Source organism: Clarias gariepinus, chromosome 27, assembly GCF_024256425.1.
Source record: "Clarias gariepinus isolate MV-2021 ecotype Netherlands chromosome 27, CGAR_prim_01v2, whole genome shotgun sequence".
NCBI lineage: Eukaryota > Metazoa > Chordata > Actinopteri > Siluriformes > Clariidae > Clarias > Clarias gariepinus.
The window spans coordinates 14,464,691-14,482,327 of record NC_071126.1 but is presented as its reverse complement, the minus strand read 5'-3'; the positions used below and the strand labels follow the sequence as shown (position 1 = coordinate 14,482,327).

The 17,637-nt window shown below is 37.3% G+C and overlaps 1 protein-coding gene across 1 annotated transcript in view; it reads right to left on the bottom strand.

Moving 5' to 3' along the window:
- Nucleotides 1-17,637, bottom strand: part of cfap61 (cilia and flagella associated protein 61) — a 34,540-nt gene that overhangs the window by 4,899 nt on the left and 12,004 nt on the right. Inside the window, exons 16-21 of the mRNA XM_053489438.1 lie at nt 11,291-11,418; nt 5,789-5,881; nt 4,991-5,159; nt 4,417-4,591; nt 2,130-2,422; nt 1,275-1,602 (exon numbers count right to left, since the gene is read on the bottom strand). Of these exons, the coding sequence (XP_053345413.1) occupies nt 1,275-1,602; nt 2,130-2,422; nt 4,417-4,591; nt 4,991-5,159; nt 5,789-5,881; nt 11,291-11,418 (1,186 nt within the window). The remainder of the gene's footprint in view (nt 1-1,274; nt 1,603-2,129; nt 2,423-4,416; nt 4,592-4,990; nt 5,160-5,788; nt 5,882-11,290; nt 11,419-17,637) is intronic.

The window sequence follows — 17,637 nt, the reverse complement described above, 5'->3', positions numbered from 1 at the left end:
TGACAAGATGGTGTAATGCGGTATAATAAAAGCATGTACTGAAGTGATGTTTTATTCCTCTTACACAGCAAATATAAACAGCAATTTGCCAACACACACAGACACACACACATACACATGCTAGTATAACGTAAGCTGATGGCAGCACGGTGGCTTAGTGGTTAGCACTGTTGACTTTCACCTCAGCTCGGTGGGTTTCCTCCGGGATCTCCAGTTTCCTCCCACAGTCCAAAAACATGCAGGTTAGGCAAATCGCCATTCCCAAATTGCCTGAACTGTATGAATGTGTGTGAGTGTTGACCGGAGGTCCTACTACGGACGTACATACGTAATTGGAATAAATACAATTATTGTACACTTATACAATTAAATAAATAATGTATTTTTTACTCTCTAACTGTGTCCTGTTATTCCACACAATAAAACAGTCCCAGTTTGACTTGGATGCTCCTTAAACTTGGCGCCCAAACTATGGTCCCTGTTCTCAAATAACATCACATGGTGACGAATCAAGCATAAAGCATTTGGCATGAGGCCATCAATAGAAATTAACAGTTAATACCGATACGCACTGAGATAAAGACCCATACCATTTAGCTTACACACTAACAAACAAAACACGTGGCCTTTTGCTATAATTGTGACATTTAACAACTCAAGCCTAAACTGAACAACTCAAGGTAACTCCGCCTATTGAGGCATGACAAACACGAGTGCTTTCTTTGTCAGTAATCCTCTTTCCATGACCTTGTTTACTAATGGACTACGCAAAAACAACACAGTGCCCAGCTTTGTTTAGGATCCACTCAGTGCTAAACTCAATAAAGAAGAGCTGTATATCGCTTAAATTCCACCAAAGGAAGGGATAGAGAGAAAAATGTAAAAATCCAGAGTCGACTTGATATTCAAAACAAATATTTCATGGATGGATGGACAGATAAATAGACATGTAGTGTCAAATTAGATAGCCAGTGTATTTAACTATGAATTAAATCACTAAACAAAAAGCATTGAAAGAGAAGGAAACTTTTGACTGGTACCGTACTGTATATGTGATCCTATTTGATCTGTGGATACATTAAATAGAGTTACTGATATCACCCTTCATTATTAGTTTATTATGGTCTCATAGAAATACCGTCAGACCTTTTTATTAATTCTTGTACTGTATGTGCCGGATACATGTTCACTTCTAACTTGTATTAGATTTTAAAATCGTAACAACAACACATTATTAATTCTATTTGCTAAATCTAGCTCCTAAAGAGACCTGCCTGTTATCTTAGGCTGCTTGTAGACGAGTATGAGACGATCAGCATCTGGTGCAGGTTTGGCTGATGACTCCAGTGTCGGGTCAAATAAGCGGAGAAACATGGCTGCTAGTTCCTGGCCCACCTCCTTGGAGTTAAAGTAAGAGTGGGACCACTGATCAGCATAGCAGGAGCGAGATAACTTCGTTAAGGGTCCAGCAGCATGGACGTTGCAGTCATTCGTGTGGTAGGTGTGGTTGATAACCAGACGGCCGTCAAACAACAGATAGGCGTTATTGATGGCCTTGAAGGCGTCATAGTCCACACCTTTATGGGAAAAGTTAAAGAAGACCTGAAAGGCAAAGTTTTAATATGAAAAGAAACTTTGGGAAAAAATGTTGTCTTGGAGTCACGGGCAGCATAGCACAGTTGAAGGAAAGCAATATTTCTATATTCTAGTGTCAATGTGTTTGACGGGAAGAAAAATATGCCCTCTTTTCCACCACTGTCTGTCTGTGACCCTATTGGTGTCTGAATTTATGTCAGTGTTTTTTTCTACCCCTGATGATTTTTTTTTATTTTCTACCCCTGATGATTAAATATCCATGCTTTATGTTTCAAAATTATGGTCTATATAAACCCGGTTTCAGACTCTTTTACTCAAAGAAAATCTGCCAACAACTGGAAAACTGAATAATTTTTAATTGCTCCTAAACACATAATAACTAATTAATTTTTCTATTTTTCCCTATCTAGTGGATACTCAGTATGCAAGAAAGCCAAACAAGTTCACTATTTAGAAATCAGACATATTTGTTTAAATTAGTCATGATTCATGACAGAAGGAAATAAAGGAAGAAAGAAAGAAAGATTACTCACTGTACATTCCAGTCTGAGGGGTGGGCCATCCGTGGTAAATGAGACAGACGTGAGCGGTTCAGGGTGCTGTCCATCGTTCATCTGAGCCAGCAAACCATTGTGATACACATGAACATCATGTTTCTCCAGAGCTGTACTCACTGCCTGGTCTACAGTCAGGCTCTGAAAACAGGATAGAGATCCGGGTGCAGTCTGGCGGACCAGATGGATTCGTGACCCCGATATACCCAATTGCAGCAGTGTCTCTACACAGGTGTAGACATCTATGGTATCCCCGTAAACCACAGCATTACCTTAAAAATGAGAATATACAAGCTCAACTTAAACAATGGTTTTATTACCCACAAACATGGCTACAAGTACTACTACTGTTACTACTCACTCACTCATTCATCGTCTATACCGCTTTATCCTGTATTCAGGTTCACGGGGGGCCTGGAGTCTCTCCCAGGAGACTTAAGGCATGAGACAGGATACACCCTTGACAGGGTGCCAACCCATCGCAGGGCACACACACATACCTATACTCACATGCTTATTCACACACTACAGGCACACTAGACTAATCTGCAGGTCTTTGGACTGTGGGAGGAAACCAGAGTACACAGAGGAAAACCAACAAGCAAGGGGAGAACATGCTAACTGCACACAGAGATGGGAATCGGGCCTGGCCGAGAATCATACCGGATCTTGGAGGTACAAGCTGACAGTGCTAACCACTACACCACTAATAATATGTTTTAAAAGAAATGACAATGCTTTAGAACTTAATAATACTGTAAAAAATGTATAGAAAATAAATCCACACCTTCCACACATCTCACAATCCCAGATTCCATAATTTACCAGCACAGACATCAAACAAATCAAGCCATAGTAAATTATAGCAAATAAAAACTGATCATTAAAAATAAATGGTTGACAATCTAAACAGTCGAGATTTTGTAAATGTCCCGTTGGGTAAAATATAGAGGTGTCTCAGTTTTACTATTTTTTTTCTCCCTATACCCAATCATACAAGAACTAACAAAAAGAAAGTATGAAGAAGTGATCATACAGTATATATTGTGCTGGGTCTCTGTCCAAGGTGCTGAAACAGTTAGAGCTTAGTGGTGGTGGTGTAACAATTGGAAAATTCAGATTGATGCATTGATTCAAAAGACAATGGTTAAAATTAATCAAGGCAATGGTCATAAATACATCAGTACTAATTATAACTATACATAAAGTCACATATAACTGGTTATACAATATTCAGAAAGGACAGATAAATGGTGTGTACAAATAATTTACATTTTAAACTGATGTATAAAACAGCTCATAATATTTAACACAGTCCTTCTCTATGTCAGATTTATCAGTATCGTCTAACTGAATCAGTGCCTTATTAATCAAAACAGGGTTCAAATCATGCCTTTAAAAATATTGCATTAGAAACATTCATGTTTTACCTAGCATCTTAAAAGCATGTAGTGATTTATTGCATATTAAATTTTTAGTTCTCTAGCTCTTATGGGGGCTCATCACTTAATTGTGCATGATCATAATTTTTGTTAAGTTGTTTGGTTAGAGAGTTAGAGAAGGTAATTATTACTGTACACCTATTTTTTTAAAAGCCATATTTCAAATAATTCGGGCACATATATTTATAATAACACATCTATTTATGGTCCTAAAAAAATCCTATTGCTTTTTTGCCCCCATTTATGGATCACTAAAATTATATCAATTTTATTGCTTTGTGATGAAATTGAATATAAATATACAGATATATAATTAGAACAAATAATTCAAAGGCAGTGTCCGACAGCACAAATACAAATTTCCATCCTGCCAAGCTGATATTGTCTGCGTTTGGACAGCATAATTTGCACTCACTCATAATTGTGCTACTTCCCAGATTATTAGAGGAGCCTGTAATTAGTAAATATAATAGGTCTAATCAGGCATTGTTTGTATCACTGGCTCTCTCCCCACTCCCTTCAGAGAGCAAGATTAATTCTAAAGCCCTCCTGATATTAATTTCATCCCCTAAATAGAAGAAGAAGACTGACTCGCATCTGACAGATGAAAGATTTCACTCTGACTAATTAGCTCGTCATAACAACCTGGCATTGGGAGCAGTAGTAGGTGTAATGGAACCTTAGTACAACAGAGGTACACAATTTGATTCTCACTGATCCTGAATCAGCTTCAATGACACAGATCTTAGAATACATTTGCAGACTCAAAAACTCTATGCGCCACACAAAGGCTGTGGATTAGTGCCATCAGATGCTACACTTACCTTCCTGCTGGACAAAGTTCTCCATAACCCATTGGTAGGCCTGAGTGCAGTCCTCCTGGTCATTTAAAGTAAACAAGTTGGAGGGAATGTGACCAGTATATCTGCTACTGTGTTGTTCCGGCACCAAGTTGGTCAATGACTGTGTACTGATGTCCACTCCAGTAGGACAAAGCATCTGAAAGGGATTTTTGCTGTATATAATCCCACTATCAATTCGATATTTTATTTGCTTAATACAGACCTGCTCTGCTGTTTTACAAAGTTCAGTTATTACTAATCCAAGCCTTTTTATAAATCCTTCTTAATGTACTGATTGCTGATTTAGATTGAATTATGAATGATACTCTGACAGAGGTTTTCACTAACAGAAATTCTGCATTGGAATTAAAACCCAAATACTTTATTTTATCAGCTCTAAACACGGCATTTACAGGATTATATACATAAACAAGTATTTACAAGCAAAAATATTATAGGGTTATCTTTTAGTTCCCAGACTGGGAGATTTACTTGGAGGTATTAAGGCAACCTGACTGTCGCTATAATACAGTCATCCTCTCTGTGTCCATCTCACCTGGTATTGCTGTCCAGTGCAGAGGATTAGATGATCATAGTAAATGTGTTGATCTTCATTGACTTGTACAAATGTCCTACTTCTGTCTATGGCTGTCATTTTTCCCTTCACCACATTGACCCACGAGCACAGCGAGAACTGAGCATGATCCCGCTCGCTGTAGCAATGACTGCAGAGAAGTCAAAACTGAGCCTTATTTATACTTATGCATGGACAGTCAAATTCATACATCAGGCAAACATGGTAAATCTATCATAATATCTAAAATCTATCCATCCATCCATCTAGGAACCTCTATAGTCCAACTAGAAAGCATGGAGGCTAATGGTGCCCACTGAAGGCCAATGGTGACCATTGGATTAATTCCCATTTTTATAACCATGGTAGGACCTCTGGTCAACATTCACACACTTATTCACACACTACTGGCAGTTTGCAAATGGCAGGTAGCCTAATCTCCATGCCTTTTGACTGTGGGAGGAAACCAGAGTATCCAGCGGAAACCCATCAAGCAAAAGAAGAACATGCAAACTTCATGCACACAGACCCCAAGGCAGGAATTGAACCTGGACCCTGGAGGTGCGAGGCAACAGTACTAACCACTACGCCTCCATGTTGCAAATATCTTAAAGCACAGCCTAAAAAAGGGCAGGAACAAAAATCTGGGAATTGAGAAACATAGCACCCCTAAATACATTATCTATAGAAAAAGAAAGTTAAATAATTCAACATTGATTATAAGCTTTCTAGTCTGCCCATGCTGTCTTATGTAATTCTGCTTTAGCTAAATAATCTTACCTTGTAGCTAGAAAGCTAATGTTGTCAATGTGACGGTCTTCTGGTAAGCCATGAGGAGATATGAGAGTCAGGTTGTTGAACTGCAGGTGTGGGCTGTTAATAGGAACAAGAAACATTGACTAAGGTTTGGAACTCGTGAATATTTTGATGTTTAACAATACCTCATGCACACATTTATAATTAATTTGCTTCAAATTACACCATTTAGCTACATAACCACATTCAGTCATCTGCAGTAATCTCTTTTTCTATACAAAAATAAATACGCATATCCCGGTTAGGAAGCTGTGGTCAGCCAGGATACAGCGCCCCCTGGAGCAAATAGGGCTGAGGACCTTGCTCAAGGGCTCAACAGTGGCAACTTGGTGGTGCTTGGGCTCGAACCCCTGACCTTCCAATCCGTATCCCAGTAACCCTCAACTGATTGAGCCACCACTGCCCCACTGTTGCGATGTGAGGTGGAAATACACCCTAGATTGCACAGCAGTCCATTGTAGGGCATGCATATTTACAAGTATTGGTATGTTTTGGCAAGAAAACCAGAAAACCCAGAGGAGGTCCACATGAACCAAAGCAGGAAAAGTTTACATCCCCTAAGCTGTGAGGAGTCAGTGCTACCTTCTGCACCAACATATATAAATTAAAAACAGGAAGTAAGAATTTATGAACTTAAATACCTTCCCTTCCATGGGATGTGACATGAGAGCAAAATTATAACAAACTAATATAGAAAAACACCCACAGTGACTAATATGACTGCTTTTATAACACTATTCTGCTACACTTTGAAGTTCACTTTATATTTCAAGTTGATTTTGTGTGTGTGTGTGTGTGTATATATATATATATATATATATATATACACACACAAAAAAACCTATATATATATAAGTTTAAAGAGATAACATATTAATTATACTTAATGACTGACTTACCAACAGCACAATACAATAATCAAATGAATATGTGACCTGTAATGTCAAGCATTACCTTTTTAACTCTGTTTGCATTTTCAACAGAGCACAGAACTATTTTTGTGTTGAAAATACCATCTGTTTTCACTATGAAATAATAAAAAGAAGGCCTGACCCTGTACTGGGCTTTGTTGAATATAATGCTTTCATATAGATGCCTCCAAAATGAAGATGTATTTGTAAAGTGGATTTTGCCCATTTACGATAATCAGCCTTTCTCTGTTTCTTTTTTTTTTCTGCATGAAGAATGCCACTGAAAGCGTGGGGACAGGAGTAATAACCGCACACCATTAGAGGTGGAACAAAAGGCTGTGGGGTGTGTGGGGTTATTCTGTGAACGCTGGAGGGGGCAGATGCAGTCCACTACTGACATCCCTCTATTTCCCTTGCTGCATTGGCATACATTAAAGTGCTTTCTTCTCCAAGCATCACGGTAAAAGCCTTTCTTTTGTTTTCTCTCCTTTTTTACCCTCCACTGCGTGTTTAGTCCCCCTCCCTGGGGCCGCGTTTACCCTCAGGAGTGTAAAAAGGTCCCTTGTCATGTAAATGGCCTGTTGTGTGTGTGCAAGAGTGACATTATCGCAATGTGTGTGTGTGTGTGTGCGTGTTGCTCTGCAGGCCTGGAGATCATCACGACTGATCTGAGACACAAATGCTGGACACGGGAACACACTGCTCTCAGACCTCTGCTCTGGATTAGAGCCTTTCTGAGCGATTGGGACGGACAGGAAGACAGCACACCAGGACTATAGTGTTATTTGATGTATGGGGCAATGTCCTTCAAAACATACAGTTATTGTGTCTGGCAATACATCATACCATTTTGATGTTTGATCTTGGTCAGTACAAAGCTTTGTACTTGCTGCTTCAAAGTATTAATAAACCCAAATGCAATGTTAAACAGTTCTGTTTACTGTCTAGTTGTTAATATGTTTTCTGTATCTTCTGGATAATAACACCCACACGTTATGTCTGCTCACTGGAAAACACAAGATGTGCACCACTTTGTTTTTGTTTGCCTGAAAAAGCTACAGAAACTTTGGCAAACCTATAGTGAAGCTGCACTTTTTACATTTGTCTCTAGTCTAAGACTAAAGGTACCTGAATGGTTTCAATTAGAAATATTTAACTTCATAACTAAACCAATCACCATAAATTAACAATGACAACACATTAATATTACTGAACCTTAAACAGATAAGATAAACAGATGAGTCTGTTTTAAACTGTTTTATCAGCTTTAAATATTGTTTTCATTTGTTTCATTGTTGTCATCTTAAAAATCAGACCAGCATAGGTGAATAAAGTCCAAAAAAAATCTACAAAAGTCTGAATATTCTTTCTTTTCTCAATGAATCACCTTCATGTAAATCATTTACAGTAATGCATCAACAGTTGAGCTGCTCAAAAAGTCGCAATAGCTCATGTTTTACAAAAGCATAGTGTATATGAGTGTGGTGGCATGGTGGCTTAGTGGTTAGTGCTGTCGCCTTGTGCCTCCAGAGTCTGGGTTCGATTCACACCTCTGGTCTGTGTGCTGTGTGGAATTAGTATGTTCTCCCTGTGCTTGGTGGATTTCCTCCGGGTACTCCAGTTTACTCCCTCAGTCCAAAAACATGCAAATTGGCTTACATGGTGTTCCCAAATTGCCTGTAGTGTGTGAATGTGTGTGTGCCCTGTGATGGATTGGCGTACCCTGCCTTGTGCCCTAAGTCACCTGGGATAGGCTCCAGGCCCCCTGTATACAGGATAAAGTGGTATAGGCGATGAGTAAGTGTATCTGAGTGTAAACTGAAATGAGGACCATTAAGTGCAGTGATGATATAATGATGGAAACAAATAATTATGCCAATGTGATAGGAACTTGTCTCATGGTGGTGGTCTCATTGAACCGATAGTAGAATCTTAGATTTTTATTATTATTCTTTTTTTGTAATGAATATTGAAGAAACAGAGAGTGGCCAGTGGTGTAGTGATTAGAACTGTCGCTTTGCACCTCCAGGGTCCGGGTTTGATTCTCAGCCAGGTACGATTCCCGTCTCTGTGTTCATGGAGTTTGCATGTTCTTCCCGTGCTTGGTGGGTACTCAGGTTTCCTTCCACAGTCCAAAAACATGTAGGTTAGGTTAAATGGCGTTCCTAAATTGCCCGTAGTGCGTTAATGGGCGTGAGTGTGTATGTGCGTGCCCTGCGATGGATTGGCACCCTGTCCAGGGTATATCCCGCCTTTTGCCCTAAACCTCCTGGGATAGGCTCCAGGCCCCCTGTAACCCTGAATACAGGATAAAGCAGTATAAAAGATAAGTGAGTGAGTGAGTGAGTGAGTGAGTGAGTGAAGAAACAGATTTAGTTGTTAATGTAGCAGCTATGTTTGTTATGTACTACATGCAATCGGGTTAACATAATCTAATTGCAAAAGTACATTTAATCAGTGAAGGGTAAATTGAAAAAAAAAATAATCGGATTAGTTGCTTCTGGATTATATTTTTGACGTAAGTGAATCCTATTTTATTTGCATGTAATTTACTGAGTGCAGAATAAATGCACAGATTATTCTGTGTTCTTTATTACTTAAACTTTATCTCAGTCTTATTTCTAAGTCTCGCTTATTTGAAATAGATCAGCTTTATCTTTCTTTTTAGTAAATTGAGGTGTTCAATCTTTTTTTTTTTTGCAGAGGGCTGGTTAGAATTAACTTTGCATCCACACCAGTCCTTTGGAAAAAAGACTGGACACCCCAGCGGTAGATCGACTCTACTATAGGGAGTCTAGAAACAGAAGCAAGACTATGTCGATCTAAGATCAATACTAAAAAACATCCGCCGAGCTAATTCAACAAACTAGCTTCGTATCTGCAACAAAGGTCAAACTTTGTCCTTAAAAGAAGAAATGCTGGGTTAAGACCAAGCTCATATTTAGCAAAGCCACATACAAATGAAAGTAAGCCCAAGATAAGTTCCAGTTGATACGGACAACAGGTGGTTAATAAAAAAAAAAAGTATTAACGGAAAGCAAAACAAAAAAAAGTAAAGATTTTCCATTAACCTCAACATTCTTGGATGGCTGAAAACTTTAATCGACACTCTTTTTTTCTTCTCCTATTAATGTTTTATTAATTCTCCAATGGCTTTGCTGTTTTAGTCTCATTTCTGGCTGTAAAGCTGAATGGCAGCAGCATTACAGTCACCACTCCTCAGCATAATGCCATCATGTGGCTTTTTTCCATCTTATCAGTGACACACAGGCCACCATTGTGGCCGAGCTCAGACCTCCGGGGCTCTGAGGACAAGCGGGGGAACCCATGAATCTTTATCTGTTCCTGCTGCTACTGCTCATGACCCCTTCCCAGTGACTGATGGAGAAGAGGGGACGAGGGGGACTGTGGGGGAGGGATCTTTGGGTTTAGGAGATAAGAGCTCAGCCTGCTTCCATGCTTATACGTCCCGAGCCACCATCACTTTTAGTGGACACTAACTGCCTCATTAGTCAAGTCATTAGTGACAGCAAACACCGATCGCCTGACAGGAGAACAGTAGAGCAGCTAATTAAAGGGCTAGCGTCTGTGCAAAAGCTGCCAACCTCGAGCAGCTGCATGCCCACTGAGCCTGCCAATGCCGCAAGAGTTAACATGAACACACACACATACACATGTGCACACACACATAGAGAGACATGCACATTCAAGCTGACCTCTGGTTGCCAGGTAGTTATCTGCTTTTGGGGAAATGATAACGGCTCTAAAATGCACCTTTTGTTTGGTTGAACGTTGTGTGCAAACATCAGGCATTTATATGACTCTCTTGTAAAAAATTCCCTAGATTGGAATCTTTCCGCAGACAATAAACAGCATACATTGTCACTGCTGTGCAATATGAACAGTCGAAGCTATGAAAAAAAATTAATCACAGGCTTTGTGCATACAATCACGGGCTTTGAAGTACAAATACAACTCAATCTTATAGGGCATGACAGAGGCACTAATTGCCTCGGTGAAAAAGCCATGTTGGGATGAGTATTAGCTTATAAGCCTCTAAGCTCATATTTCAGGCAATCAGTGTCTGTCCCAAATCCCTGGAGTCACTTCCACTAATTATAATCACCCCAAAGATGACATGCTATGCTGTTTTCTCTCCTCTCACAAAACAAAAACCTTGCTGTTAGTCTTTCTGATGAAAATAATGAATGCTCTTGAGGGCTTTATCATTATTTGTTGCTTTTGATTGAAGTGGGACGTCTGCTTAAAGTGACAGCTCAGGCAAAATACAAAGCCAAAAAGAGAGAGAGAAAAAAAAATATATATGCTTGATTTCAATTTATGATGTTTGGTGTCTTGAGCAATGAGCTTAGCGTTGCTATCAAATAAAGTTTTAGCGACATACATCACAGACTTTCCTCAAAGCAATTTTTGGAGCTCTGTGTGATGTTGAACTGATGATACAGTAAAAACCTCCTTTAATACTTGTTGTTAAAGTACAAAATTAAAAGACATCAAACATGCTTTTTTCTGATTCATACTGTGTCATCCTTACCAAAATGCAAGCGTTTCCAGGAAGGCCAAGCCGGTGTCCGAAGCTCCTACCACCACAATCTTGGCGTTGATATTAACTTTGGATTCCATCGTGAGCTTCCGGTTAATGTGATTCAGTGCGTAGGGGACCTAGGGAAGACAGACGGGAGTAAGAAACAGCCTCCATGTGTAACAGCTCTATTAAGGCACATATGCATAACAAGGCCAGCTAAATTGCCGCAACGGACCATCTTTCACTTAACCGACAAATTTAGGCTAACGGAAATTACTGCATTCTTAAAAGCTATACTGATTACCCGCACACGTTTTGTAAGAGTCTGCCAGTCCCTAATGATAATAATGGTCTAATGGAATGGACCAGTCCATACCGTGCATTTCACAAAGCACTCACACACCAAAAAAAGTAAGAAGCTGTCAAATATAATATATTGAAATTCCCTAATGTTTCAAAGGTCCATTCTGAAGCAAAAATTGTTATGCTTTCCTGATGTAGACTAGTCTTTTGTAACATAGTGGAACACTTTCAAAAGATTTAACATGTAGAATATGACAGTGGCATTTGAAACAATTCAAACCATCACCCCCTCCCAATCATTTCCATCCCTAATCTCCAGCCCTAATTGGTCCTTGGGCAGGGATAATTTGGTGGATTGCTTCTGTAGTGCACCTTGTCTGATTGAGCATGTGGGCAAAGAAGAGAGAAAAGTACTTAAAAGAGATGACACAATTTATCATCAAAACATACAGCAACATGACTGATTGCACACTCGTCACTATTTGACCCTCTTAATCCTGTCCAAAATCCCATAATCAATGGCTGAGTTTTAAGGGCTTTTGGAAAGACCCAAATGAAGTGACTCATAGGGTCTAAAAGCCAGAATCTTAATTGAAAAAAAACAATATCTTTAAGGTTAGTTTCGCTCCTAAAATAATTTCCTGGTCATCTGCTAAAAATTTCAACATTGCAAAAAGGCTCATTGTCTACATTATATATTATACACTACATTATTATTTTTATCTTTGACATTTTTTGTAAAAAAAAAAAAAAAAAAAGTTTAATTTATTGAATACATTTTTTTTTACGTTTAGTCATAATGTATACAGTGATGGCCAAAAGTATTAGGACAATGTAAGACAATTAATACCGTTTTCTTAGTTCACAAAACAAGAAGAACACAAATTAGTTCTAGCCCGGATACTGGCTAAAGATTTGTGCTAATTTATTTGAAAAACTAGTCAAAAACCGTGACAATAGCATTCACCATCTGGAGCCACAGTCTGGCTCATCACCAGACCAAATATAAAACTGTTGGACAATGGTTAAAAAGGCAGTAGCAGTAAAAAAAACTATTTTGTACATAATTTTTAGAAGGCAATCCAGCAGACATGGACTGAACGAGTGACACCAGAGTACTGCAGATGTCTTTTTGACTCTGTGCCCAGTGGGATCCAGCAGGTTTTAAAGAATGAAGGACTTCATATTAAATATCGATTCTTGTATGGAAATTCCATTGTCTAAAATAAAAATTATCTAAACAATTTGGAAGGTCATTAACAATTGGATTTCACTTTTGTCTTAATAAGTGTTGGCCACTACTGTAGAGAGGGAAATTAAATTTTTTGTTTATTTAAAAAAAATAAATAATCAATCTTATTGTTCATGCAACAAATGAAACAACTGTCTGAGCCATGTGGTTATACAGCAACGTCTTTAACTTCACTGTGTTAAAACCTAAACTGCTTAAGAAAATGTGTTCTTATTTAACATAGAGAAACGTAACAGTTGTTAGTAGGAATCAATTTAGCATTGTAAGGAATTTCCAGTGTTAGCATTTTAAAATACTTAATAAAAATTTCAGCACCAGAAGGTGCTTCGGACAGAAAGACGAGAAAAATTCAGGACAAAATACATTATTATTATTATTATTATTATTAATAATAATAATAATAATAATAATAATAATAATTTTTTGGCTTTGTATTTTGCCTAAACTGTCACTATAAGCAGACGTCCCACTTCATACAAAAGCAACAAATAATGATAAAAGTAAGGTTAATATTATTATTATTATTATTTTTTTTTTTAAGAATAATTGTTGTTGTTCCTGTTATCCATATTGTAATCATTATTATCTTCATTACTGCCTTTTAGTTTGAAGATAGAGAAAAAAAAAAGTTGATAAAGGAACAGCAGTTTATCTCTGCTATAACTACAAATGGTTAAAATGTGGGATAAAGCATTTGTTAAAAAATAAAAAATTTGTTATTAATGCAAAACTCCTGTGGTGTAAGAGGAATTAAGCACTAATAAATCAGAGTAATCCACTTCAGGGTGGTAATGGCTATAATAAAATTAGCCTTTCTGTACTCTTTCCAAATGTGCTGGTTGGATATTGGATTATCTACTGCATGGGTAAACTTAAAATCCCTTAAAGGTCACTCATCTTGACTTAACCTGAATGACATCGAACTATACGTGTTCTGCAGGTACAGAAAAGAGCAGGTGTAGCAAGCTGCCCTTCATCTCCTCATGGACATGCAGGAGCAGCGTGCGGCATAATGGCAAACCGTAACATGATCTGCTGTTGACAAAGAAAGTGAACAGGTGTTTTAAACCTGATTAATCCATGTGCGTGTGGGACGCGGGTCTTTACTGAACACTAAGCCAGCAGGCGTGCTCTTATCTCGGGCCGCTGCCTGGACACCACGGTTGCTGCGCTACCAAATGGAGCTTTCTAATGGAGATAGAGTGTAGAAGAGCAGTGGCACCTTGTTTCGGAGCTGCTAATGCACCGTGTCATTGCATTCACACACATACATGCAGGGATATCACACCTGGCCTAACCTGCACTCAAGATCTTATATAACTGTACTTTGGAAGTTATGTTGGGAAAGAAAAACAAATGACGACAAAAAATATATACATACAGTAGATTTGTTTCTAAAGCTTGGATCTTTACTTTTTCGAAAGACCTGTGATGTTTATTTTGCTATTAGATAAGAAAAGCCTATAGTCTCCAATTCTGCACTGTGCAGAGTGCATTCCTAACTACCTGAAACGTTGACTCTAATGTTGTAAGACCTGAGTCTGAGTCTGAAAATTTAGAGTAATACCAATATATATATTCTCAACTTGCAGCTATAAACTTTCTAAAAATCTAAATTAGCCTTATAACTTCTGTTCAAACTAAAAGTGCCAAACATTTTAAGGGTTTACATAATTCCTTTAAGCAAACTGCAGTATCAAAGTACGATTCAAATAACATCTAACTTTTGTCATTTGTTTGTGCAAGTTCTAAATGAATATAAACATATTTCCTTTATTATCCTTCATTATTGCAGGGCAGTGGTGTGGCTCAGTGTGTTAAGGTTCTTGTAAGTAAGTTACTGATTGGAAGCTCGGAGATTTGATCCCCCCAGCTCTGCTAGGTTGCTGCGGTCGGGCCCTTGAGAAAGGCCCTTTACGCTGTCTACTCCAGAAGCACCATAAAAAAGGCTGACCCTGCGCTCTGCCCCCAGCCTACAAATAAAGTTGGGATATGTGCTCAATAAAGAATTTCAGTGTGCAGTAATATGCATGTGATGAATAGAGGCTGAAATAAAAAAATGAATACAGGTACTCTAAAGATAGATTCATGGACATTATGGACACTTATGGACATTGCACATCTGCACATTCATGCACATTGGCACATATTTCAAGTTAATTTTTGCTCATTGTATATAAACACATTCAAGCATATTTGCCCACTCCCTGGACATTTCTATTTAATTTCTATTTCATTTTCACACTAAAATTTTCTTTCTTTCTTTTTATTTATCTGAAATTTAGTTATGAAAACAAACAAATGCAATACTTCAAGAGTTGGGAAAAAACGAAAAGGGGGAGGGACACACAAAATGAATAATAAGCGAATCACAGAGCACTGAAATGTAAACACACAAAAATAATAATAATAAAAAGAATAATAATATAATAATTAATAAAAACATAAAACTATAAATTACATACATAATTTATAAATTTATAAAACTATGTGATTAGTACATAAAACTAATCACATTGTCAATTCTTTCACACTAAAGTTTTCTATATTTTCTATATTTGTACAGACTTTTTCCCCGTATTTGTACAGCTAAGTTTTTCGTATATTTTTATATTTTGTTTTATTCACTATGGCTATATTTTCCTTAGCTAAAGTTTTTCTATATTTTATTTCTTATTTAATCCCATATTAATTTGTATAAGCATTTCAGTGCATATCGTACTGTATATATATATATATATATATATATATATATATATATATATATATATATATATAGTACCAGGCAAAAGTTTGGATTTATTTTCTACATTATAGAACAAATGGCATTCGGTAACTAAGTAACAACAACAACAACAACAATAGACAGTTGTTATTTTAAGACATGAAGGTCAGCTTTTCCGGAATAGTTCTTGCAAGAACAGTATTGTTAAGTGCATCTGCAAAACCCATCAAGCACTATTGAGAGATCATGAAGACCATCCCAGGACAGCAAGACCAAAACTTCCCTCTGCTGCAGAGAAGAAGTTAATTTAGAGTTACCAGCCTCAAAGATCACCAATTAACAAACAGCAGCTCAGATGAGAGCCGTTATGAAGGCTTTACATAGCATTAATAGCAGACACATCTCAATATCAACTGTTCAAAGAAGGTTATTGCGTATGCTGGGTGGCTTCAGCATTGTTTCACCATGTAGAAAAAAATAACAACCAGGAAAGACCATTAAATTAGAAAATGTGTTCAAACCTTTCGGTAATGTAGATAAGTAGCCAGGTTAGTAATAGAATATTGCATAATCTAATGATTTCAACTAGTTATATACTGTAACTAACACAGATATAGTGTTTTAACAGGCATTTTAAATGTCATATTAAAGCAACTGTTGCTTTAAAGGACCTGAAAAGTGAAGTTTGAATTAGTCTTTAAAGCGAGATAGGAGCACTGATAAAAAGCTGTGTAGCTGTTTAATGTAAATTCGCTTCATATATACAACAGGCTGCTGTCGGGTCAGGCAGGTAAACATGCGCAGGTGGAGCAGCTGATGCAGCATGGATAAGAACGCTGCTTTACCTGTTAAACACCAGTGGTAAACATTTCCCGCTTCCATCTGTCGCTGAGACCATCTGCTCCATTAACCTGCACCATTAAATAACCCCTGGCAAAACGGTTCCTGAATACTTTTATAAGCAAGGTTGGAACAGTATGAAAAATTCATAGTAGAATAACTGTACAACATATTGTGAGTGGTTTCATTATGTTGGGCCTGAAGGATAATAGCTTAAAAAAATCATAATTATCATTGGAATTTTTGCCATCTGCCTTTTTTACTGCACTAAGCAACAGAATGAACAGATACTTATAAGTGCATTATAAGTATAAATGAACCTACAGTCCTGACTAACTAAAAAACTAAGCTATCAATTATGGACACATAAATTGGTTCAGTAGAAAATACTTATTAGAAGCAAACTTTTTTGGTAAAACTGATTTTACTTATTACTTTTTTGACAAATTGTTCATCAAAGTTATGGTATATGCTATGTATTAAATATATCATTATTACAATTGAGAAATTATTTTAGTCATAACCATTATTTACTACTCAGTTAAAGAATTCTTTCTTTTTTTTAAAGTCAAAACAAACATAAATAGTCAACTTAAATCAAACTACGATTTGAATACAAATAGGATAATGAGGAAATTAGGGATAAAATGCTCCAAATTACTTTTTGAAATCAATAAATCAATCAATCAATTATAAATCAATAAAAGTACCTAATATCTGAATAGTTTATTTGTAAAATAAATCTGTAATTATGTTGGAGAGCTCCTGTTTTACATGTTCCATGGTTGAAAACTCACTATGTTTTAAAAGTTTTTAAGTAAATTAAACATAAATTAAATTGACCAAGCTGTACATACAGTACATATCAAAAGGAACACATGGGCTTTCACATACATGTATGAGTGGTGTTGTCTGTGGAATTGCTCAGAAACATGAAACATAAGATTGCTCAACAGCGTCCTCTGCTGGCCGGGGAAAGCTTTAATCTTTTTTTTTTTATTCTAAAGTCAGTGGTACCCTGGTGCAGGTTGCTATTGCATTGTATTGTCTGAACACAAGGTTCCCCCCCCCCCCCCCTTCCTGACATTGTGGATTGTGGAACTGAAGCGTTATGTGACAGAGACACTGTCAATGCTTTCAATTAGCAATTAGAATGATTGAAGAAAAGGTTCTGAGGAAGTTATTTACTCATACTAGGAAGCATCAAGCAGTAATAAGAAGGTATTGTGTTATGTT